This window comes from Dermacentor silvarum, chromosome 10 (assembly GCF_013339745.2).
Source record: "Dermacentor silvarum isolate Dsil-2018 chromosome 10, BIME_Dsil_1.4, whole genome shotgun sequence".
In the NCBI taxonomy this organism is placed as follows: Eukaryota; Metazoa; Arthropoda; class Arachnida; order Ixodida; family Ixodidae; genus Dermacentor; species Dermacentor silvarum.
In genome coordinates this window covers 154,244,682-154,271,192 of record NC_051163.1, presented here as the reverse complement: position 1 = coordinate 154,271,192, position 26,511 = coordinate 154,244,682, and the positions used below count along the sequence as shown (strand labels likewise).

The 26,511-nt window shown below is 47.9% G+C and overlaps 1 protein-coding gene across 1 annotated transcript in view; it reads left to right on the top strand.

Moving 5' to 3' along the window:
- LOC119431939 (ATP-binding cassette sub-family C member 3) overlaps positions 1-26,511 on the top strand; it is a 42,148-nt gene extending 15,637 nt beyond the window's left edge. The window contains exons 8-17 of the mRNA XM_049658119.1: positions 787-858; positions 3,273-3,489; positions 7,732-8,042; positions 11,388-11,720; positions 12,986-13,087; positions 14,122-14,313; positions 16,349-16,507; positions 20,163-20,329; positions 22,114-22,308; positions 24,535-26,511. Of these exons, the coding sequence (XP_049514076.1) occupies positions 787-858; positions 3,273-3,489; positions 7,732-8,042; positions 11,388-11,720; positions 12,986-13,087; positions 14,122-14,313; positions 16,349-16,507; positions 20,163-20,329; positions 22,114-22,308; positions 24,535-24,748 (1,962 nt within the window). The 3' untranslated portion in view covers positions 24,749-26,511. The remainder of the gene's footprint in view (positions 1-786; positions 859-3,272; positions 3,490-7,731; positions 8,043-11,387; positions 11,721-12,985; positions 13,088-14,121; positions 14,314-16,348; positions 16,508-20,162; positions 20,330-22,113; positions 22,309-24,534) is intronic.

Here is a 26,511-nt window from a genome sequence, read left to right as displayed (position 1 = left end):
TATCGCGATTTGCCTCGCTGCCTCTGCGGCTGATCTATCGATACATCGAATAGAAGCGAGTCAGAGGACGCTGACGTTTCGTGGACTTTGAGTCTGAAACCGTAGACGACGCAAACCAGCGCGGGACATTGGTGGCCGCAGCCCGGCACGCCCAACTGTAGTGCTTGCAGTTAAATTATTGTAGCGAAATACCTGTTCAATGAAAAACTTTGATTTTTTTTGGAGACAGTGCCTAATTGACGGCAATACATTTTGTATATCTCATAATTTTCGTAACATTTTTTTCTTAGTAGATACAAGCGTGTCTTTACAAACATTGATCAGTTTTATTGCACAATCTTTATTTTAACAATTTTTCTTTTTTTGTGACGTAAATCTCGTTAATAAAACTTTTATGCGTAAAAAGTGCGTTCACTGTGCGTTCTCTTTATGTATTACATTAAATATTGAGTGCAGTAGTTCCTTTACAAAAAAAAAATGAAGAATTCTACCAGCTTCTAAACGTCAGAAAAAATAGTGACAAGCCTCAGAGCGCCGTTAGCAATTTATTACAGGGTCCTGCATATTTCTCTTAACGCGGTGGAAAAATATTTCACGCTTACCGCTAAACTGTTATTGCTGAAATTTTGCAGAAGGATCGCATTTTGGAGTCCGCGTCGTTCAGTGTATGATTTGTGTAGGCCGATTCATCACTCGATTAATCACTTCTTGATTAGTCACCTTAAATCACTTGATTAGTGATTTAACGTGTAGCCTTGATATTTTTTTTCTTTCTCACATAGAAAGAACCTTACCGATTCCGGTCAAGAAATACACCGAGGAAAGATTACCACTGATGAACACTTACAACCGCAAAAGGTGAGAATTTCTCATGTCAATGTTGGGAGCAGCATTATAAAAACAACCTTACGGGCATATTGTAACGCCGGCTGCTGTGCATGGACTATAATAATAATAATAATAATAATAATAATAATAATAATAATAATAATAATAATAATAATAATAATAATAATAATAATAATAATAATAATAATAATAATAATAATAATAATAATAATAATAATGTCGCAGTTTCGCCCGAAAGGCGAAGCATCAATTGCGATAGCAAATCGGTAGAGAGCTATTCGGAGTAGGGATAGTAGAGTAGTTTTATCGGCCGCATAAACTTGGACACATTCGCTTTCTAACTGAATTGACAAGCGTGGTGTCATCGCGCACAAGCAAACATGAATAGATCACACTGAATGACCGCAGACAACGACTGTCAAAACGCTGGCGCGGCCGCTGCAGCGGGCGAAGAATCGTGCGGTCTATCGCTTCAACGGAAACTGAGCGGCGAATGGACAGCGGATAAAGGTCAGAGCCGTGTGGAGACACGGCCGGGCTCGACTGGCGCGCGCGCTCGCTCGCTTCTTAAGAAGCGAGTGCGCGCGCCAGTCGAGCCCGGCCGTGGTGGAGCCCGGCCGGGGGGTGCACCCCCCGTCCCTCCCGCGCTGCCTCCCTGCTTTTTTTTTTTTTTTTTTTTTTTTTTGCTTTCGCGTGGGAGATTGCGTTGCCAGTTCTCCTTGCGCTGGGTTGCAAGATAGAGAGAGAAACAACTTTATTTAAATTAAGACCGTGCTTGGTCACTGTGGGTGGAGCCCCTCTTCCAGGGCCCCACTGGCTATTGCGGCGCGCCGGGCCTGGTCGAGGGTCGCCAATTGGCTTCCCAAGTCCAGTTCGGAGAGTCAAGAATTTGGTGCCGTAGCACAGCGTCGCCCCGCCTCCCTCCCCCCCATACCCCCACGGCCTTTTGGGCGACAATCGCGTTTGCTTTCCGCCGTGCGTTGGCTCTCCGTGATGGCGTACGTGCGTCCCCCGCGCGCTTTTACTCGTACGGCGCGCGGCGACGATTTTATCGCCCTTGGAATCTATACGGAACCTGACGGCGACGGCGACGACGACGCCGACGGCAAAAATCCCGTTGAAGTGTCTATATAATTGCTATCGCAACAATAATAATAATAATCAATTCTGTGGTTTTACGTGCGAAAACCAACTTATGATTATGAGGCACGGCGTAGTGGGGGACCCAGGGTTAATTTTGACCACCTGAAGTCCTTTAACGGGCATGCAATGCATGGTACAAGGGCGTTTTCTTATTTCACCCCCCATTGAAATCTGGCCCTGTGGCCAGGATTCGATCCCGCGACCTCGGGCTTATCCGCGCATCGCCAAAACCTCTACGCCATCATTACGGGTATGGATTAACATGGCTATTCCCGCTTTATTACAGCTACTACTCTGCCAACAACCGCGCTCGTCGCTCGTCCGCACCGTCTCTTATCTCCACACGGCTCTGAACTTTATGCGCCGTGCATTCGCCGCTCAGTGTCCGTTGAAGCGATAGACCGCACGTACCTTCGCCCGCTGCGGCGTATGCTTGCTGCCAGCGTTTTGACAGTCGTTGTCTGCAGTCATTCAGTGTGATCTATTCGTGTTTGTTTGTGCGCGCTCACACCACGCTTGTTCATTCAGTTAGTACTAGTCGGGCGACATTTTCCAACGCACGCTACACATGCAATGCTGCCCGGGTCGGCAGTGCAGCGCTACAGGTGTGTCCCTTCGCACGCGCTGCCCACGGGAAGCGCTTCTCATCAACACCACCGTTTCACACGCGCCTTGTCGTGGTCATCGAGTCTCTCTTCATGTCGGTCTACTTACGCCGCAGCACACCTGCTTACTTAATCAGCTCATGTTTACTACAATTCATATTGCTACCAAAGCCGCTCACCTTACTTCGTATGACATTGCTGTGTTGCTATCGCATTCATTCCTTCGCCCTTAGGGCGAAACTGTGACATTTTTTTATAGTGTTGACACTCATTTCTCAGTCGTCTTAGCAGAAACGATCAGGCCTAGTTCAGAAATTGCCGTGGCAAGTAGTAGATCGACTTTTTTTTCAGACGTCCAGCCTATCGAGCATTGCGTAGATCACTTACCTCTCGGCAATATAGTGTGGACATACACATAGAAGGTGCATGATTGTCCCATCACAGTTGCATGCACCGTACGTGTGTCTCACGGCAATTTTAATGAGAAAGTCGTAGCAGTTGGTAAATGCGTCGCCGAACCACACACAGTACAACTTGGTTCGTCCCCGTCGTGATCATGAGTATTCACGACGTGCTATCTACCCATGTGCTTCGAGAGCGCTCGCGGAAAGCGTGAACTATTCCTGCTGGCAATTAACATATCCGCATGTGCTGCTCAACGCTCGCGTGCAACAGAGCTCGCTGGAGGTGGTGCGCCGCCTGCTGGGCTTCTCGGGAATGTGGAGCTGGGTGGCCATACTGCTGTTCGTGGCGTGCGCCGGCGCAGTCGCCGGCCAGCAGTTCATCATCAGTGGCTGGACCGACGCCGTGGCACGGAGAGATCCGAACGAGGACGGCAGCCGCTGGGACGCAGCCTGGGTGTCCGGTCTCGTCCTCGTCTCCCTGTGCGACGGTAAGTGAGCGATCGCGATCATCGTGCTGCTTGAAAAAGAAAATCTGCAGACTTGAGTGACTTCTACGGCTCTTAACTCATTCACTGCGACTACAGCAGGCTCTCATGGCGGACACCGCCGTCACCTCAATGAGTTCTTTGCGATAAACATAACGACGCACTCGACCGAAATACGTCCACATGCGCAACCGCTCTCAAGAGTCGACTTGGCGCGTAAAACTCCGCGCGGACTACCGCGTGCCGGAAATGAAGGATAGTGTAGTGGTAGCACGTCCACATGCCGACATCGTATAAGCAAGCTTTACAAGCACATACTTTAGAGGCAAGGCAGAGAAGTAGACACGAGATACGCGCTAACTCCGCTAGCTCGCTAACGTACTGTCTAATGTGTGCGCTTGTAAAACATGCAAAATGACCTAAGTATCCCAGCAACGCGTTCTTTCAACGTCCTATAGCTTCAGAGGCATGCCTTCGAATACCAGGGCTGGGCAAACCTTCAGTTCTATTTGCAATGACGCGAATCAGTGAGTTAGTCGGTACATTATTTAGAAGCAAACAACGCTAAGAACCGACAAAATACAGTGCACTGAGTACCAACTGAAAGGTGCATTTCGTGAAAGGTGGCTTATAAGCTTTTGAAATGAAGAAAACAGAGGAAAAACAATAGAGAGCTTTAGAATAGGGGCCCCAAACGTTTTGGGGCCCCAGAGAAATAGCGCCGAAGCCACTGCGCATGCGCGAGATGCAGACTTCGTTTGCGCTTCGCGTCGGGCACGCTATTTCGATGATTTAGGGGGAGCCCCAAAAGCTGGCCCAAAAGCTTTGCGTCAACAAACATGGTGGCACCCATCGAAGTGACAGCTCCATGGAGGAAGGAAACCCCAGGAGAGGCCCTGGCCAGCACGAACGTATTGGAGAAGGTGTGGCGGAAGTCACGTGCTGTTTTTCGCGAAGGATCACTGGGACGGGTACCCCAAATGTCAACGTTGCTATGGCAACCGCGCTCCCGAAGCTTTCGCTACTGCTCTCGGTCTCTGAAAATGAGATAAGATTTTTCCGCCAGTGTCTTTCCCGCAGCACCTTTTGTTCGCGAGAAAATCTGACTTAGGAGTGTGGTGTGTAAGCTTGAAAGTTGGGTTTTGGGTATGTGAGTGTGAGTGTCGGCCAGCAACAGATACGGCTCGGGCCAGCAATCACGGCTCGGGTCTTCGTCGTCTTCTTCAAGTCGTGCCACGGAAAAACACAGGAGCGCGTCTGCTTCACTAAAACTGCTACTAGAAGATTTGTAGGCTTTGTTTAGACGCGCATCAGGAGCACACACTTCAGGCGGGTCGTAACAATGCAAGTTCAAAGTTCGCGCCCATCTGCTCCGGCGAGCTGCAGAACCCCTGATTGGAGGCGCAAAGAGAGGTGGCACACCAACATGGCTGCACTTCCGGCTTCAAAAAAGTGACGTCAGGGCCTCTCCTTTTTTGTTTCCGTCCTCCATGGACAGCTCTAACCTAGCACCAATCTGGGCTCGATTCGTGGTAACGGGTGAAGTTCGTAAGCTAGGAGGAGTGACTGCGGTTATTGCCTCCTCTCAACTAAAGTGTGTAATGAAGACTATTCATTAGACGCCGCTGATTCCAAATTCGATTCTCGATTTCATGGCTCGTAGGCCTAACACGGATTAACTTGGCTGGTGAAGGCACGTAAAATTGGTTGCTCAAAACTGGGCGCAACAAGTTGCTTGCTGCTAATACAATAACTTATAAATTGTAGTTAAACGCGAAAGTGTAAATTACTCTTCTTATCATAAAATGGCGTATTTCATTTGAATATTTATAACAGCGTTTCTTTGACGCCATAGTGGTGCTGCAAGCGCAAGACGCTATCGCAAACGCAAAGCTCTATTCCAAAATTGTTCACCCCTGCATGTGCCAACGCTAACACCCGCAAAGCTCTTTGCGGCCCCACACTTTAGGGGTTCCTATTCTAAAACTCTCTAATAAAAGCGCCAACATCGCAGTGAATGTTCCGAAAACGACGCCTGCCACAATCGTAAAGGTATGTTCACCTCACCTATATAGGGTGAGCTTGAGGCTTAGTATTGGTGAGGTGGCCTCGTGACGGCATAAGGCACACACGCAGCAAACGCAGTTTCTAGCTTTTAACTGCTGACTCAGTGAAAACGGGGCACAGCTGACGATGGGATAGCCCAGTTTAAAAAAATTAGTAAAAAGTAACCACAGAATGTCTCAAGAGGCTTTTCTTTTGTCGTACGTAAGCCTGTCGTCTTGTAGAAATGACATTTCTTTTTTGCTGCCGTCATGCCTGGAATGGCCAGCCAGGCCTGACTGAAGCTGTATCGCTAAGTAGCCATCCCATCAAAAACTATATCTCTACAAATTTTCTTTTGCTGCGACAGCTTTACGAATCAAATTACGATGAACATTTTAATCATTACGACAAAAAAAAGCCTCTTGTTTTTTGAGTGAAAAAAAGACGAAAGACAATGCGCTGACTTTCAACAAACCCTGTCACAGACGGGTTTCGGATGCCACGCCGTAGCATTTAAAGAAACACTAACCCGGCATCCAAATTGTAGGGTGGACTTTAACTTATGTGCACGCTCTTGTACGCGTACGCCCTCTTGCCAGTGAACGAAGAAATTTCTCACTATAGATAAAGGCAGACCATAACAGGAACGCCGTACCAAGTGTACTGCAATTAGAAGCGGCGAGGCGAAGTATACATGTAGCGTTGTTTGTTCTTCCCCATCAAGCCTCCGTGGCTGTATCGTTAGAAATTCATGCGCTCTAAGCAGACAAAAGTCACATGAGTGGAAATCCCAAGAGACAAGTAGCCAGACTCTATGAGCAAAACCAGACAGAAAAACGACAGGGAAGACGACAGCATATGCAATTGCACACGTAGCGACATCACACAGCACGGTATCGGAATGTGCTCTATGCGCAGGTTATTATGATTCATGTGGTAGCCTATCGTGGACTATGCAAAAGTGAGATATTTTCTATTGTACATTCATATCGCTGACGAGCAAAAAAAAAACAATAATAAATGCGCAAGTTTCAGTATTATATTTGGTAACACTGCAGCGCAAATTGACTGCAAACCTTGGTAGCTGTATCAGCGCAGGTAGGAATCTCCGAGCCAAGGACAGGTACTATCCTGCGCCTAATTCACGCTATAGGAAGCACTTATTTCACTACTGGAAGCCAATGTGTCCTAAGTTTGCTACTTTTCTTAAGAGCACTTTACGATGAAGGTCAGCGTCGATAACGCGGCACTATAGAGTTCGTACAGCCCCCTTTTTTTATAACGGTGAGCAATACATTGTTATTAACTCCTAGTCTCCTACCCATGACATAGACAGAGAAGTCAGAAGCTGGACACATTGCTGCGTGCTGGACGTTATGTGGCCTATACGCCCCATCTCGACCCGTTTGCTCTGTAAACCCCTCCGCTGTCTTCCCAAGCCACACCGCAGGAAGACGGCAGCGTGCTATTAGGGAGCAGACGGGGGTAGCCGACATTGTAGTTGAGATTAAGAGATATAAATGTAATTTGGCGGGGCATGTCAGTCACAGAGCAGTGACGTGTGATTTATTAGAGTTGCGGAATGGCTACCGAAAAGAAGCGCAGCCGAGTACGGCGGAGAATTAGGAGGTGTGTTGAAATTACGAAATTTGCAGGCATAAGGTGGGGTCGGATGGCGCAAGAAAGCGGTAAGCGGATATCGTCGGGAGAGGCCTTCGTCGTGCAGTGGGCATAAAATAAGCTTATGATTATGACGATGATCGCGATGATTATGATGAAGAAGATGATGGTAAAGATGGTGTTGGTGGTGATGATGGTGGTGTTGATACCTTATTTAATGGTACAAACCCACTGTGCGTGATAGGCCGCAAACCTGGGGATAATATGACATACAAAAGGAAAAAAAACGAATAATCGAATATGAGAAAGACACCGATAATAAATGAAATAAAATATTGCATTATAAGGTTGTCAGCCTTGAATAGGCAGGTAGAGTAACATGAACATACTATTCAAAATACCTAAATTAAAGGGCAGGCGTGAAGAATGAGTTAAATATCAAATAATAATATTAATAATATTCTTGCTGTGAACTTGTGGTGGTAGCGATAATGATGACGATACCTGGCCGCCGCCCCAAGCCAAGACGTAACACCGCGTCCCCGTGCCCGATCGATCCTCCTTGCCCGCCAATTGCAGTCATGTTCCGCTGCCTGGGCGTGGTGGCGATGGCGTGGGGCAACCAGCGGCTCTCGCACCGCCTCCACGCGAACATGCTGAGCCGGCTGTTGTCGAGCCCGACGTCCTTCTTCGACGCCACCCCCCGGGGCCGCATCGTGACCCGCTTCTCGCTCGACCTGTACGCCGTCGACCTGCGTCTATTCCTGAGCGGCAAGCAGTGCGTCCAGAACGTGCTCGTGGCCATGGGCAAGCTCTGCGTGGTCGCCAGCCAGGCGTCGGTCGTCGTACTCGTCGGGGCCGTCGGCGCGCTCGCCACGCTCGTGGCGCTGGTGAGCGAGTCTCTCATCCCAAATAGGGGCTCAGAAAGTTTGGTGATGAAAATTCTTCGTGTTCTCTTTTCTTTTTTTTTTCTTTTAATCTTGATTCGTGCGCGACTCGCAGTAGTCTCCAATGCACGTCATCTTAAAGCCGAATATAAAATGGCAAAGTTCATAGGAAAAGAAAACTGTGGAGTTCAAAATGATAGTAAGGGAAGCGAGAGAAAGAATGGAAACCGCTGAGAATACGTAGAGTCCATTGTGGTTTCTGGAAGAGCGTAGGCGAAGCACCAAAAGTACACAGCGGTGCACGTCGGCAACCACGATGCCAAGAAACTGGGCCCGAATTCACGAAAACTTCTTACGCTAGAATTGTTCGTAAGAAAGAATTTTTAGCCAATCCGGATGCAAGACGTGTTATTATCTAAGGCGGCCGGCCAATGGCAAAGAGCACTAACGAAAGAAAAGCTTTGTGAATGTGGCCCCTTAACCACAGAAAGCCGTTGCACTGATAGCGTAAAAGCCTAACCAAGCACCTGGCTTATCCCTAAGTGAGCTCAGGCGCACACGGCGAGCTTGTTTGCTTCCGAATGCGTGATTGGGTTGTTGGTGTGATCACCTTATCCAGTGTGAAGTAATTTCTGCAAAAAAAAAAAAAAAAAATCGGAGCATACGCCGTTCACCGCTGTAGAGGAAACGAAACAATGCAAAGGTGAAGGGGGGGGGGGGGGGGGGACTTTTTCTCGATGCCGAATGACTCGCCTATGTACACGATAAGAAATTTCTCACTCGGTGCGTGACCGCCAACGGGACGGTTTCTGGTTCGCCTCCCTTATTTTCTTTGTTTCTTATTTTCCTTGTCTCTCTCTCTCTCTCTCTCTCTCTCTCCCTATATAAGGACCATAAAGCACCCAGTCCAGTTGTGTAAGCTGTACCACTTTTCGATGCCTATGAGTGGTCAGACCGCTTTAAAGTTTTCTTAACAATCTGCGACGTCGGCGTGCCGCGAAAAGTGCTCATGGTACCACATGATGCAGAGTCCGTACTTCCGCAGATCTGCAGCTTCAGTAGGTCAGTGACCCAAGTATAAAAACGAAATAAAACCCTAAAAGGCGGCGTGAGTTCGTGTTCTCGCATATGCGTTTTTCTCTTTCTTTCTTTCTTTCTTTCTTTCTTTCTTTCTTTCTTTCTTTCTTTCTTTCTTTCTTTCTTTCTTTCTTTTGTTTGGCCAGTGCTGTCGCGTACCGTTCATTTCGCCGCTATTGTTACTAGGCCTTGCAGCATGCGACGCGCGCACAGCAAACTGCGTCGCGAAGCCGTAGTTCCTCCCAACGCGCGGAGACACATGGTGTCCCGGCGGCGTTAATGGTTCAGCGCCGGCGCTGGTATCGCGAAGCCCTGTGTTTGATAGCAAGGTGCGCGCTTTTCGTTACCTATTCATGATTTACAAATTCGTTTATAACGACACCGCACTGTCACGATACGATAGTGCACTCGGTTACGCACACTCATGCGCGGATACGAACGTTTATAGTGAAAAACTGGCGCATTGATAACTCAAGAACAGGACAGGGGAACCCAACAAATCGACCAACAGCTGCCCCTCTGCGATCGAGATGATAAGCCCGTGGGCACATCTCACTTACTGTGGACTTACACAGCTACAACCAATATCAGATTTCTGCATGCCACCCAAGCCTAAGTCAGCCTGCAACGCGAAAACGGCCCACAGACAAGCTGAACGGCAGCTCGCATCTTAGGCTCCTCTCTTACATCTGGAAGACAAGCGTGGCGATATTTTACCCAACCCCTCGTAGGCGTTGAGGTCATCCCCATCAATAAGACGTTTTTACTGTTACTGCTTAACGCAAGGACTCTGTTAAGGTGGCTTTCCTCCATAAAGACATTTATTGCGACAAAGCTAACTTTCAGGCGTGCTTTCTTTATAAGGGACAGCAAACGCACCACATTCCGTCCCCCAAACTCCATCCCCAAATCTGCTACAAAATTAACTGGCGTTCCAGCTAAGACCATCCCGCACTGCCGGGAAAATACTTTAAGGAAACTGTGGACTAAAAACGCCAATGTAGATCGCTGCACATTTCAAGGACAGATATCTCGAAAGTGATTGTCTTACGATTCCTGCTAAATTAATAAGTCTGAATTTACATATGATATCTGTGGCAAGGTCCTGACACAGGTAGAGCACAATAAGTGTTTAGGTTCCACGATAACCTCTCGCTCAGAATTGCAAAAACATACGCTAATATGCGTTCTAACACAAGGTGACAACTACAAATTAGGCAGCTCCATCTCAGAGTTAACATACAAATGTTTACTGAGACCCTCCCTTGAATACGCCAGCATCATCTGGGACCCCCACATAGCAACCGAGGAAAACGAGCTAGAAAAAATCCCTCGCCTCGCCACCCACTTTCTCTACAACCGCTTCAGGCGCCGAGATTATCGGTCCTAGGTGCTCTCCGCAGCTAAATTAGAGCCGTCGAAGGATAGGTGTAAATTGGCAAGGGTTAATTTCTTTAACTCTTTTTTTACACAATGAAGTATAAAGCCAAAAGAGCATGTAAAGAAGGATACGGCTGAAGCCTGTGGTCACAAGCACAAGAGTGCGAAACCTGTTCTTGCCCGCATAAATTTTTATAGACATTCCTTCTTTCCAAAGTCAATAGATGACTGGAATTCCTTGCATGCCTCATAATTAAATGCGGCTTGGCTAAGTGGAGAACTTTATGAGTTTTCTATTAATCTTGTCATAATTTTCATGCATCATACTGTTGTTCTATTTGCGAATTTTATTATTATTTTTGTAACAGTGGCTGTTCAATGTACTTGTGTGCCCTCTCCTATTTGGGTGTATTGTGGTTCCCAGTATCGAATAATAAATAAGTAAACAAATAACTAAATAAATAAATAACGTAGACGAGACTACACTAACTGCTGGGCTTCAATTTCAGAGATACATTTTTCAATGTTCAGTGTGTAACTGTGTACCACCGTATGTGCGTTAGGTTTTGACTGTTTTATATATGTTCCTCTCTCCCTTTTCATTCCTATATATCCTTCCCCCAGTGCAGGGCAGCAAACCGGACGTGCGTCTGACTAACCTCCCTGCCTTTCCTCTCCTCTATTTCTCTCTCTCACTATCTCTTGTCTTTCTGCCTAATATGCAATAACAAACTACACAATGTATATATATTTTTTCTTGTATGCTCTTCCGTAGTAACGCCATTGTGGCGTTCTCCCGTACTCTGCAAAAGAAAAAAAACTATAGTGCGTGAATAGATGCGCAAGTGTGTGCTGCCCAGTGGACTGTGCTGCGCCTTCGTCCTCCGGCAGGTGTACAGCGTCCGAGCCGCGTCGCTGGTGCTTTACACGGAATCGGCGCTGCTGGCACGAGCCATGCAGCACGTGGTGGAGACCCGGGACACCCTGAGCACCGTGCGCAGCTTCGGTGCCGTGGGTCGCTTCTGCCGCCTCTACTGCCGCCTGCTGGACACCGAGGCCAGGGCGTTCGGCGCGTACCTCGCCTCGTACCGGGTCACCCGCTGCCTGGCCGCACTGGCGGGACTCGGGGTGGTGCTGGCCACCCTGGGATTCACGCTGGCCGCCAGTGACGGCGACGGCGCCGGAAGCAGCAACGTCGGATTGGCGCTCAGCTCGGCGCTGTCGGTATGAACGCTCGCCTAGCAGTTGAAGGCCGGTAAGGGTCTCTTTTACGGTCGAGCCGCTCATCGCTGCAAGCAGCACCGCACGTGTGCGGTCGTGAGAAAAAATTGCACATATCGAACAACTGGTGCATAAATTTCGGTTTACACTGTGTAGAAAGTGTAAACCGAAATTTCATTACCACTTGTCCGATATGTGCAATTTTTCGCCAGGACCGCACGCGTGCCGTCCTGGCGTGATTGGGCGGATCGATGGGCGGATCGAGCGTAAATCGGCTTTAATACACTGGGTGCCCCAAAACTAACTGTGCAGTGGAAATTTGCGCTCTTAAATGTTGAAGCTTTGCTCACGGCAGTGCAGCGCTCAGTGCAGAAGGTGCTGAAAAATGTATACACCGCCGTCTTGAAGACATGCCTGCACACGACACGCTGCACATCGTTAAGCGCTCGGTGGACGGTCGCAGGATTTATTGTGCTGGGCTGTGGCTGTCTATAGCTACTGCAGTGTGAGAGGATAGTTCTCATGCAGCCATCCATTGAGCGCAACCCCGAGACGTTATCGACCGAACCGCAGGTCTTGCGCCATCATATCGCACGCGAAACTGTTATGTCATTCACAATTGTCATTGCATTTTTGTTTATTTTCTCACTACACAGTTTCGTTTTGGACACAAAGTAGCAGAGATGGTAATTCTTGCACTATTATTGGAAGAGCGAGGGAGCCAGTCAGTAACAGCTACCACGCCACCGTAGCTGTTTATATGCTATTGTCACAGCCACTCAATATGAAGGCACACGATATATATATATATATATATATATATATATATAGTTCAAAACATAGAAGCACGTAGGAAAAATATAACAAGATTTTACTGACGTTTCGGCCGGGGTCCGGCCGAAACGTCAGTAAACTCTTGTTGTGTTTTTCCTACGTGCTTCTATTTTTCCAACTACTTCTGTGCCGGCTCCTGTTACTCTTTACTTCACTGATATATATATATATATATATATATATATATATATATATATATATATATATAGTGTGTGTGTGTGTGTGTGTGTTGTGTGTTGTGTGTGTGTGTGTGTGTGTGTGTGTGTGTGTGTGTGTGTGTGTGTGTGTGTGTGTGTGTGTGTCTTTCTGCTCGTGTACCGTGACTACTCACAGGAAGTGATGTTAGGGTATCACGGACATGAGTCCCTTTCAGAGTCGTCTGTGATGGACACGATTCGTTGTTACTGACGATAACGACCATTCTTCAATCGCAGATACCGATCCTGATGATGTCCATCACGCTGTCGTTGTTCGCAGTCCTGCAGCTGCTGGTGCAGTTCCAGAGGACTCTGGAATACACGGAACTGCCGCAAGAGGTGAGTGCCTGTCCTCTGCGATACCGTTCATTTGGTTGCATAGTCACCGGCCCGAGGTTACAATGACGCATTCTGTCCAACCGCGCCCGCTGTCTCTTGTGCCCTCGGTTAGCACTTGAGCAGTACGTGGAATGTAATGAACTCTCCACTCGTTACAAAAAAGAGGGGAGGGCAATGAGGTTAACCTAGAGGTTCTTAGCAAGCAAATACACGGTTGTTAAAGACTTGCCCGTAAACACTAGTTCTAGATTCTTTTTCTTCTTGGTCCATAGATGAGTGGGTCACTGCCATCATCATGTGATACAGATCCGGTTGTGATGCGGGCCTACGGGCCCGTTCACACTGGTGATCGGGCAGCCGAGCGATTGACCTATAGCCGTCGCTTTTCGAGTAAAGCGATTATTTGCGCCCATATACGCGACGAGTCGCTTTGCGACTAACTCGGTCGCGCGACCTCTCCATTGGCCAGCGAGAATGAGTCCGGTCGCATTCATCCCGATCATGCCTGAAGACCCAGAACACGAAGCAGAGCTGTGTAAGGCAATCTTGGCGAGTGTGTCTGGCATTCTTGTGGAGCAGAGGTGCAGTTTGGCGGACGCCTGGTCACGACCATCAGAATGAGCATGCCAACAAGTTGGATGTGCGGCAAATCTTCTTCTGTGAGCGCAGCGCTGATCAACAGCAAGCCAAGCAGTTGACATGATTTCCGCAAATGCTCCAAAACACGTTACATTGTTTTCTCGTCACGTCCTTGGCGTCGCCGAATTTTTCGAGCGCTCGGCGGACCGACTCAAAAAACGTTAAATGGCGCTTCAACGCCATTTCCGACTTGTTGGGGTGAACGATCGCGTAAAACCGGTCATTCATTTTCAAATTCGCTTTCGAACTTTTCACCTTCAGCACCCAAATGTGCGATCATTCAACATTCGCGCTGAGAATCTTGAATGATCATTAGAATGGGTTGCCTACTATCCAATCAGTTTTCTTTTTGTTGTTGCTGTTTTTGTTTATTTTGTTTTTGTGTTATTTTACAGGAAAATGATCCAGAACCCGAAAAGAGGCCCTCGTTACAATTCAGGCGCCGCTACAGTAGCATGATTATCCTCGAAGAACTCTGGCCGACCAAAGGAAGAATAGAATTTCAGCGCTACACGGCATCATATCGGCCAGGCGTGCTGCCCAATGTGCTTATCAGGGTCAACTTCGTCGTCGAAGGTAGCGAAAAGGTGAGCGCGAATGTCCGAGCAAGCGAGCAGAACGCGCTGCCCTTGTCTCTCTTTCGTCTGGTGTCTCGACATCATGGAACACCGAAAAGCCTCGTCATGGATTACAGCACTAAAAACAGCGATTACTTGTTTTCAAAGGCGCGGCTGCTTGGCGCCGGTCTGGGATATGTGACATTTTAACAGCGGAGCAGTTTAAGCCGGGCGGAATGTGTCTGCTGAATCCAAAAATGTAAGCCGAACCTGGCGGTAGTGCAGAAAGGGTCCAAGCGCAATGGCGCATAGTGCCACATACCCCTGTGAACTAGCGAAGCTGAGCCTGGCTAAGTCTAGCTAAGCATGGTTGGGACTACTTAAGCTTAGTCAGTCATCGATAACCAATCAATAGTTAATCCGGAAAATTCTGGAAAATGCTGGGGATGACTTGGTAGTGCTTAGCCTAGACCAAATATGTGGCCAATACCTTGCGATAGCGAATCAATAGCCACTCAATAGCTAATCGATAATCGACAAATAATCAATACATTCCGGGAAATGCTGGGGATGACTTCGTAGTGCTTAGCCTAGCCCAAATTAATAATCAATAAATTCTGTAAAATGCTGGGGTTGGCTTGGTAGTGCTTAGCCTAGCCCAAAAGCCAGGACTAGCTAGGTGATCATCAGCTCTGCTGTCTCTAGCATTGCGCCTCCAGTGGAAGCTACGCAAATTTTTAAGGTCTTTGTTTACAGAGGTGTGTGTGTGTGCGTGTGTAATACACGAATACACGCACAGTGCCTCGAGCGACCAGTCGCGTGGCAATTTTGCGCGTATTCGCGGGCATCTTTCACTCTCGGAAAAACACTTTTATGAGCACGTATTGAGCAACAGAAAGCTGTATCGGCAGTTTTTCATGTTGCTCTACAATTTTCTTCTCGATATTCTTATCTATCTTGGAGAAGTCGATTAATTAATTAACACTAATTATGTAATTAGGCGGAATGCAAGAAATAATCCGAGTATCTCAAGCGATGGCAAACAACATTACCTTGCTTCTGTCCAGTTACGTGGCATTTGCATATGTTTCAATCTTGGTGCATGATAGTTGGGACACCCTGTATATTTTTAGAGAGCATAGTCCATCGAGACGTTTCTGGACTCGACTGCCGAACTTTAACCGCCGATTAAAAAGCCTCGACCCTTCACTGAAACTGAAATTACCAGCAAACCTTTCACGACGTGACACAACACCGCTGTGTCGTCTCGTCTGTGGGTAGAAGTAGCATTCACTAACGCGCCTTGAACTATCGTATCGCAATGGCGGACTCACCTATGTGCGCTAAGTGCAAATGTGAAGAGACCATCGATCTTCTTCCGTGCCACTGTTCATGCTTCGGTAATGAACGCCAGACTTTCTAGTGTGCCTTGAATAGACTGGACCATAGACCATTTACAGAAGCAACGACCTTGGGAGCCTGGCCTCGCCGTTCGAGCTCTTCATCACTACCTTAAGTCAACACACTTCAGCGCCCGACTGTAGACATGCTGTACCTAGCTTAGCGCACCTGAACGTACGATCAAGGCTCGTGTCTTCTCTCTCTCTCTTTCTTTCAATCCCCCAACGCTCTCCCCACGTTTAGGGTAGAAAACTGGACTAAGTCTGGTTTACCTCCCGGTCTTTCCTCCCTCCCTTCTCTCTATCGATCTCTTCTGGAATCGACCTTTCGGCCGGAGGACCGGCCTTTATCAAGAGTGCGTACATCAGGTTACGTGAAGATTGTACTTATACAGTTTCACCTGTGCGCGGAGTCAGAACGCGTCGTCAGTCATGTTTGAGCACGTAAAATAAAGGGAGAAGAAATTGCTTACACGTGGGTTGTCGAAGAGTTGAGGAATAAAAGGGAAAAAATAATAATCATAAGAAAAGAATACGTAAAAAAAACGAGGGTCAAGCAACCGTTGCATTGACGTAATGTGGCTTTGAGTATGGTGTAGAGATAATAACCCTTAGCGGCTATCCCCGTGATAATCCCCGTTGCAAACGCACATCCATTTCCGCAGGTGGGCGTGGTGGGTCGCACGGGAGCCGGGAAGTCGTCGCTGGTGCAGGCGCTGCTTCGGCTGCTGGTGCCGACCGAAGGGCGCATCCTCATAGACGGCGTCGACATCTCCACGCTGAGGCTCAAGAAATTGCGCTCAGCCGTCACCGTCATACCGCAAGTTGGTAACACGCAAACGCCAATGTGCTGCACATCGATGGCTCATTTGTGTGAGACCGATGAAACTCGATCGTCGTATCCCACATTGAATGGAATGCGCAGTGCCCGTGAATTATTGTAGCTAACTTACGACATTATACGGTTGACGCGGACGATTAAGCCTGATGTGTACTTGTACGTAAAGTTGTCCGTGACGTTTCGCTGGCGTACTGGCGCTGAAGTTTCGGCGCGAGATTCAAGAAAAGGAAGCTTCACCGTATACTTAGCTCCAGTAATAATAGTCACATTGTGGCAAGTAAAATAACATAATTTATATTAATTAGTAAGTGATAACTCTTTCCTACCAAGTGAACTAAAATGGAGCAGGGGAAAATCAAATTTCCCAACCTAAACTGATTTATTGTCACTTTGTAGGGGAGTAAGTGGGTCCAATAACAAGGGTTAACAAAGTTTCTCGTTTCGTACACGTGGTCGCCAGAGGAAGGAGCTGGACGTCTTGAACATGTTCCAATTACTTTGGTGCTTAAGTGTATAAAACGACGTTTTGTTAAACAAAAAGCAACTGGAATGCCAATGCTTATCTCCGCAAAGTTCGGGAATTAATATCTCGAACCTGGTGTCATCCTGAGAATTATCGATCCAAGTGGATCCACCTTGCGAACTTTACGGCTAGAATTTGTAAATTGCAGTATAGGCCATAAGGTAATTAGATAAAAACTGAATTAGTGAATTTTCGTTAATTAGTCGATTATGCATTTCAATGTTTTGCGCAAGTAATGTCCGCCTCTGCGCAAGCGTCGCAAATCATGTCTGCTGACTAAATGGCACATGTATTACATAGCTCTAAAGCATCCACTTTAATGACTACCACTTCATTAAATCATGTCTATTAATCGATATATACTAATTGGTAAAAACTGGACATGAAGCATCGGGGAACGATCGTCAAAGTGAAGCGATAACTTCGCTGGAGCTTTGCCGAGATACGCTGTCAAGGGAGACATAACAGCTACCGTTAAGGACCGGTTAATGCTATGAGAAGCGCTGTGAGGTTGAGATGTCTCCGGGGTCGGCCGTCGTTACAAACCACATTAAAACGCATTGAAATGTATTGTACACTGGCATCGGAATCGGCTCGCCGAGTAACAGCCGAGTAACGGCCCACCGGGGAACAGCCGAGGAAAGCTTCGCTTTATTAATAAGCCTGTAATTCGCTCGAACATCCCTCTCTCCCTTCCCTAAACCGGGGAGAACTGGACCGCTCCACCGCAGGAGCTTCGCCCCCACACTATGACCATTGCCGGTAGCCCACACCAAGCACATCAATAGGTAGGGATCAAACGCACTAACCACCGATACCATGGGACTCAGATGCTCTCCAACAAAGACGACTCGGACTTTAAGAAATAAAGTTTACCCTTCTCTCTCCCTCGTCACCGGCCGCTGCGGCGCATTCTTCGCGATGGGAAAGGGTCGTGCAATTTAAATAGCCCCGCATGAGTTGAGAACGAAATAACGTAGGCCGGTAATGTGGAAATGCCGTGTTGGTGAAGCAGCGCGCACTGACCAGGACAGAGCGGAGAAAAACAAGAAAACATGGAGAGTGTCGTGTATTCTTAAGCTCTCCGCCTCGTCCTGGTCAGTGCGATGCATAACCAACACGAAAATAATGTAGTTTCATGGTCACCTGTTAATAACCGCTCGAAAAACGAGGAGCGGGGCAAAGGAATGACATGCATATAGAAGAGAGTTACGTAGCATCTGAGGGCACGTCTCCGTATTTTTGTTATAGAAGATCGTGAATAACCGACACTATATCCCGAAATTCCCGTCTACTGCAGTTTCACGCAATGACCTGCCAGGTTTGCTGCGCGTCAGATGTTAAGAGTCCCCTTCCTGTCAGTCATAGCGTGCCGGTAAGCTAGCTGGTTATGCACGTGGTGAACGTTTAACAGCGCGAGCAGACGAAAAACAAGACAACAAGGCGGCACACATGGGCACTAACTTTCAACTACTTTAATTAGAGGAAAAAAGCAGTTGTGATTGGGCTGCGGCCACTTGCACGTTTTGAGTTGTATCTCTGTTTTTCTTTATTTTGGTGTGTCCTATTTATCGCATACGTTTCGTGCAATTGCGCGGAAATAAATGTAGTTAAACTTCAGCACAAACAGATGAGCAACAAGACGTGTATAGACCGCGGTACAGAACATCGTGTTCATTCAATATGAACTAGCCCACGTTTCTTCTTCTGCTCAACTGCCGTGTCGTTTTATATCGACTGTGCGCACGTGCACACTTCGCCTCCGCGCACAGCGAGAATAACTTGACTGCTATTCTAGATGCACAATATGTGTGAATTCACTCCAATATTTCTTAGCAGAACAGGAGACGTGGGCTAATTCGTACTGACTGAACACGACGTTCTGTACAGTGGAAGACAGGGCACAAGGTAAGATGAGAAACTCCGTGTCCTTTTCAAAAGCGGCGCTGCCTGCGTTGTCGTCTACCATCAAGAAGGACCTGTATCGGCTTTGAAATCTCGAGTATGTAATAAATTCTCTGTGATATTCTTTAATAAGATAACAAAAGCAACTAATTAGAAAGATTAAGGCGAAAACATCCAGGTGCATGCACACACAGCCAAAGGAAGAACGGTCCACGGAGAGGTTATATTTTAAATTGAGAAGTGAAAGTCTTGCTGGAATAACATGTTGGTTCTTTTCTCAAAGTGCCCTCTCTATGAATATTTCAATTAGTTTATTCGCTTATCTTCGCTTGGCAGGAGCGCGTTATGATTATACGGTAGACGCGGGCATATTTTAAAGCTTCTTTCGTCAGCATTCCCGAGGTTTGGTCGCGTGATTGGTCGGTGTTCTGTTTGTGGCCAAATAAACTGGGCCGTGGTGGCGGTGACATTAAGACACCGCATTGAAACAATTCGAAGAAAGCTTCGCTTAACGTACCTTTCGACAGGAAAGGAAGACATTATCGCCAAGTTGACAGCAGCACTAGGGTATACAAAGGGATACCCGAACGGGCTTAGTCCTGGAACGCCGGCCTATATACAGTCGTCACACCACAACTCGGTTAAGGCACTCTAGAAATGTTTGCGTTCGAGTGGCCTATTAGAAGGACTATAGCTCTCATGGACGTTCGCAACCTCCTCTAATTTTTTTTCGTGCCTATGCTTTTTTTCTCTTCTTCATGCTTTCGTCTTTAATTTCCCCTTACCCTTCCCCCAGTGCAGGGTAGCAAACCAGAATCTCTTCCGGTTAACCTCCCTGCCTCTCCCACTCCGTTTCTCTCTCTCTCTCTCTCTCTCTCTGAACCGGCTTCTCAGGAATACAGCCCCGCAGCTGAAAAAAAAAAAAAAAAAAGAAGAAAAAGGGTCGCTCGGGAATTGAACGCGGAGGGAGTTTAATTTCCGGCCCAGGACGAAAATTTTTTTTTCCTACGTACAGCTATCTTTCTAGTTGATGAAAATGTTTTCCTTTAGTGGAACTTCCTCCGCCTAGCGGATTTCGACAGAACTAATTTCGCCATATTTCAACAAGTGCGTTGAATCTGCCGTGATGGTTTTTTTTTTTTTTTTTTTACTATATTTGCGCGTTCACTACACGACGTCATAACGCATCCCTCGACGTGCCTGCTGTCAGGACCCTACGCTGGTCACGGGCAGCCTACGGGACAATCTGGACCCGACGCGCAGCCACACTGACGCCGATATCTGGGACGCGCTGAAGAAGTCTCACCTGAGCGAGTTCGTATCCAAGAACCCGCACGGCCTCGACCTCGCCGCCGGAGAGGGCGGCGCAAACCTCAGGTGAGCTCTGGTCGAACACGTTGCTACCAGCCGAACCTGTAGGCTATATCCGAACGAAAATCGATTTGCGAACAGTGAGTACTCCTCGTAGTGCTTAGTAGACTACTTTGCGTGTCAGTTTCAGCAACTTGCGCTTTACAGCTGTTATCGTCGTGTTCAGCAATGATGGAAATGACTTGAATATTTTCAGAGACAAAGTACATGTATGGGGAAAATGTCAGAGGACCAACGGGCAAAGGGCGAAGGGGAAATGCAGCAAGGTTCGTGTGACCCTTGAACTGTTTTATGTCGTATCCACGCAGTTCAACGATATATTATTCTACTTACGGTTCCAGGCATAAATCGCAAATCTGCCTTTGGGATACATGTAGGCGCGAAGTATGAAGGTGCTCCGCAAGTGATGCCAGAAACACTAAAAAAGCCTCGCAAACTCGAAAGACCGCACTCTGTTGAAAACAACGTGAATCCTGTAATGCCGGAACCCAGTTCAACATCGAGGAAAAGGTTAATTTCTGTAGCTTCATTTCTGACTACGGAGAGCGCATTTGTAAAAAACAATATTGTTGTTGAGGTGTAACCTAATTATACTACAGTGATTATTTATTTAGTAATTTATTTGTCCAACTATCCACGACTGGGAAACTCTCACCACCATATTAAAAGGCTGCTATAGGCTCTGCGTTGAGTTTAGCGTGCTCAAATCAGAAATTGAGGTATGAGACTAAGCGCATAGCACATATGATACGTCGGGCATTACAAGGTTGACACGGCTATATACACGAAACCGACGCACTGCATGTAGACGTGCGTCCTTATTTGCTCAAGGTAATGCGAGGAAATGAACACCAAAAATAACCATCGTAACATCAACTTGCCCAGCGTGCACAGACAACGATATTAAGGCGAAAGCCTTGGGTGTCTATGTAGGCGGTGCTTTTGGCGGTGACCTTGTCAAAACTGCGCCGTCCACGAAAAGTGGCCGACGCCGCAGATTGACGTCACATTTATCAAGGAGGTTCCCGTACACAAACTAAATTGGTGGACTTGAAAAGAAAATTTGGTACATTTCGGTGTGGGTGGGAATCTAACTCGGGCCTCCGGGGCGCGAGACGAGCACGCTTCCTTAAAGCCACGGCTGCTTTTTTTTTTCATGGTTTTTATTACGAATATAAAACGTAAATCCACGGTTCCGGCTTACTTAAGGTGTGCCTAGTGCGTGCGTGATTGCACAGATCACGTCGCAGCCATTTCGCTGACTGAAGGTGTGGCCAAGTGCGTGCACTAACACGCTGCACTTCGTTAAGTGTTCATACGTTAAGTGTTCACATCTGGCGTTCAGGACGTCGCCTCGATGCCACACGTGCACTACCCATTGCGGCTCGCTATGTCTCGCAAGAAGTCTAGCCCCTGTTGTATAACTTATTGCATTACCAATACGTCTTACAAAGAAGTGTAACACCGATTTTATAATTGCATGCATTACCAAATGTGCAGCAGGATTTCGCCTTCTATAGGGTTGCAAGACTGTAACACCTGTCGAACATTTTTTTTATTGCATCAATCCACATTTCACGCAAATGCGTGAAATGCGAATGCGTAGAATAAACTGCTACTTATGTTCTCTCAGAATTCCTCCATAACGTGCGGATCGCCCTTCTGGCGGCTAGTCAGCCCTCGCTGTAAGGTATAATCTGGGAACGCGAGTTGAGTCGGCCAAATTGGCATTCAATCTGGCAATGCATATTCAGTGTGCGCGTGTCGTAATTCCATTCTCGGCGTCGCAGCGTGGGCCAGCGTCAGCTGGTGTGCCTGGCGCGCGCCCTCCTGCGGCGTCCCAAGATGCTGGTGCTGGACGAGGCCACGTCGCAGATGGACGGCGACACGGACCGGCTCATACAGAGCACGCTGCGACAGTGCTTCGCCGGCTGCACGCTGCTGGCCATCGCGCACCGGGTGAACACGGTGCTCGACTACGACAAGTACGTCACGCGTCCACTCAACCCGCCGCGGTGGCTCAGTTAGCTAAGGCGCTGCCCTGCTGAGCACGAGGTCGCGGTATCGAATCCCGGCCGATCGCCGGATTACGATGGGACCGAAATGCAAAAAACGCCCGTGTCCCGTGCATCAGGGGGCATGTTAAAGATCACCTGGTAATCAAAATTGATCCGGAGACTCCCCACTATCGGCATGCCTCATATACAAATCGTGGTTTTGGCACGTAAGACACCAGGATTCATTCATTCATTTAACACTACATAGCAACACTAAATCAGTTCAGCTTCTTTTAAAACGTCAATTATTTCAAGAAGTCGTATTCTTTCAAAGCTCTATTTTCGTCTGTTTGATGAGTAAGGGTTCATTATTAGCAGAGAAAGCGAAGACCAAATGTCCCTTCCTTTTTTTGATATCTGGTTAAAACCTCAGCGCCGGCGCGTGTCTGAGTGTAACGTCACATGTTTCAATGAGGTTTTCTCGTAAACAAGCAGTTTCAGCACAGGAGCCTAGGTTCCTAGGTTTAGGTTGATCCCTTTATAATTCAATGCGACCGGTATTTGCAGATAAGCAAATACCTACAACCTGAGTTGAAGCTGTCAAAGCAAGTGACAGAAGAGCGAGCTGCTTCGAGACATGGTTGAGGTGGTAGCACAATCGGTGTTTCGTGTACGCGTCATTTCTGGCTCGCGAAGCTGCCTTTCAGGGCAATACTAGCAGTTTTACTATTATGAAAGAGTAAGTTAATACGACAACTGAACTTAATACCCGTGTTTAGTATCCCTTGACCCCCAGTATCTTTCCGTGCCCGTTGTAACTACTAAGCGGTTCATTTGGAAAAGGAAAGGTTGGCGCTATCTTCTGCAGCCCTTGAGGAAGCACGGCTCAGCGCCAACCCGTTGTAAGGCGCATTCATCGAGAGCGTCCTGCCCCCCCCCCCCCCCCCCCCCCCGCCCCTTCGCTCTCTAACGTTTCGTACTTGATAAGTGTAGTATATGAAGCAGTCAATATGTAGATAGCGTCTCATTTCAAAAACAATTGCACCGCAAAAAGTGGGAAGTGAGACTTCTATGATCGCACAACTCGTATGACTTCTATTCGGTCATTCCAGCGACGCAGGCGGCGCCATGCGGCCCTCCTCTGAAGCAGTCACCCGGTGATAGAAATCTGCGACGCAGTTCGGTCTCGCGCAGTGGCGCACCGACGGGAGGGGGGGATTCGGGGGTTGTAACCCCCCCCTCCCTGAGGCCGACTTAACCCCCTTTTTTGTTTAACTCCTTTTCTTTACTTACGCATTTGAGTGCTGCAACTAAGATGTAAGACGCGCAATCGTCTGCACGCTCATAAAAAGCGCATTTTTTTTTTACAATTTCCCGTGAAGAAATCGAAATTAGTGCTGTTTAGATGGTATTGGCAAACTGTCAACCCCCGCCTGGCAGAGATCCTGGGTGCGCCACTGGTCTCGCGGTAGTTATGGACGCGCCGAAGATGAAAAAAGCGAATAGTAATCGCATTTGCAGCCAATCGTGCAGCGTGCCGCAGTTCTCAAACCGTGCCGTAGCGGGCCCTTGATTGCAATCGTCTGCAGGCAGAGCGATTTGACGCTGACCTCGGTGTCTGTAATGGACTTGATGCCGCAGCATATGCTGTGACCGGCGTTGAAAGTAGCTTCGCCTTCATTCACACACCTTTGCGTCTCTTTAGCGAGAGAAAGCATGGTCTGCAGCGAAACTAGAGAGCATGACGTTGCTTTGCTGCTCGAGATGCACCGTCTGCAATAATGCATGTGAATCCCTAGCCTCTGGCTAGGGATTCAGATGCATTATTGCAATTTCATTTTTGTAAATTGTTTCATGTCAATTCAATTCAATTCACTCTTGCGAGATCGCCTTATTACCGTCTCGGCAGCCATTTTGACCTACCGTCGCGCCGCCTATGGTCGCTGGAATGACCGAACAGCGTAACCTGATAATTGTAAATCAGATTATAGCAATGGGCTAAAATTAATCGCATTTTGCACATCAATATACTCCGCATTTTAAGCTTTCACACTGAACCGTACTTTGCCTTATCTCTATTTCCCTTTACCCTCTTCACCCAAATAAGCCTCGATTCACCATTCAAACGCATTGTTCTGGTCTGATCCGTTCGTTCTTCGGAAACAAAACGTGAACGATCACGTGTCTTCCCTTCTCGCCTCGCTTCCGTTCCAGAATCCTGGTGATGGCGGGCGGCGAGGTGGCCGAGTTCGGTCCCACCAAGAAGCTGCTGGAAGATCCGGCCTCGCTCTTCCACGAGATCGCCAGGGACGCTGGCGCCATACCCCCCAACGGGGTCACCAACACCGAGCCGACCTTCTCGGCCCCGCGAGGGCGCACCAGTTTCGTCGCCGCGCGCATCCTCAGCAGTGTTCCACCGCAGGCCTGATATGGCCGCCATCTATGCCGACTTCCGGAGGGTTCCGCCGAATGTGTACATTAGGGGTGTGCGAATATTCGAAAAAAAAAAAACAACAACTTGGGAGACGCTTAAGCTTCGCCTTTAAGGACGCGATAGCATTAAAGGGTCCCCGACTGCTTTTCACGCTTCCCGGCAACTGTAGCTTATGCAATCGTAATCTTTACCGGGAAACGCCTGCAGCGAAAGCTATGCACCAAGGCGAGCTTTCTGGTTCTTTTTTTTTTCTTTCCCCGCGCGGCCGGCGCCGCCGCTGCTGCGGATGCGAGCGCCATCTGCTGGTGCTACAAGTAGCCGAGCGGCTCATGCGGCGCACGCGACGTGCGCCGCTCTTTGATTGGTAGAAACGCGCCGCGCGCTGCGCTGTGCTTGGTAGACAATTTTCGCTCGCGGTCAACGCGTGGTCAACGCCGGCGACGCCGTGCGTTCTGCGTAACGGGGCCCTTTAAGCTATCGCTTTAATATCGAATTAGGAATCGAACAGTGTGGTATTCGCGATTCGGTACCCACAGCGTTTTCGCTTGTGGTTATAGGGGGTTTCGCTGATCGCGCATTTCACGCAAATGCGCAAAATGCGAATGCGGCGCATTTGCGCATTTGCGCAGACCAATTTAGGGGGGAAATGCCGAACGAGGTCGCGGGTTCGAGTCACGACCTCAGCGGCTCCATTTCTATGGGGGCGAAATACAAAGAACACTCGTATGCTTAGAGTTCGGTGTACGTTAGAGAAACCAATTGGTCCGGATACATCCACAGTATACAGCGTCTCCCATAGACCCAGTGTTGTTTCGGCACTTTGATTAAGCCGCTGCAATTCAATTGATTTGGTCTTCGAATCTAATAGTCAGCATTTGTAAACAAGAATAGCTTTAGAATAGTTCATATGCACAAGCGTATACGCGGTAAAAACACTTGAAGCAAAAGCGCGACAAATTAAACTCGGCTGCCTTGGTGAACATTGGGCGCGAGAAGTTGCGTCGCGGAGTGAAGTACGCTATGGATTGCTCAGGGAACCAGACGTTTCTAATGCGCCGTCATTTTCACCTGCCGAAGATTCCTGTGAAAGTGCTTAATTGATGCGAATGCCCCGCCCCCTCCCAATTGAACTTCAATCAGTAATCCTTTATTTAAAGTTTTTCAAAAAACCGAGCGTGACAAAAAAAAATCAATAGACAATCCCTCATAACGTGCAATGCTATAGTAGAAACTTGCTAACGTCGTGAATACTCTACGATATGAGCACCGTTTTACATTAATGATTAAATTTTCTCATTCGGAAAGAATGGGATGTACTATTCGCCTTCGCTTCTCGCACTATTCGATCCGTATTCCATTCGGTCTCAAAAAGTTACTTTGCGTACACCCCTAGTGTACACGGAATCGCTTCGGCACGACCTGCTTCCGAACTTAACGATGTGAATGTAATTAACCAGGCTTGTTGGCTGCGTTCTCAGTGCTGGCGATAGTGTGAAGGCATCGTCCAGGAGCCAAAGTTTAGGTGGACGGTGAACGATCTGCCGGTCATGTCGGAACTCTAGGCCAGAGTTGCACAGTGCGGCCGCTGCCACATAACATGGCGCTGCTTTGCGATGCAAAGCGGCGCTCATGTTGGACAAGCCCGAAGGGGTGCCGAAGTCTTAGTGGTTGGCACGTGGAAAGCGTGCCCATTCCCGAAGATATACGGATTAGTGCACTGAGTGATGGTTGAAATGTTTAATAAAAAAAAGCTTCAT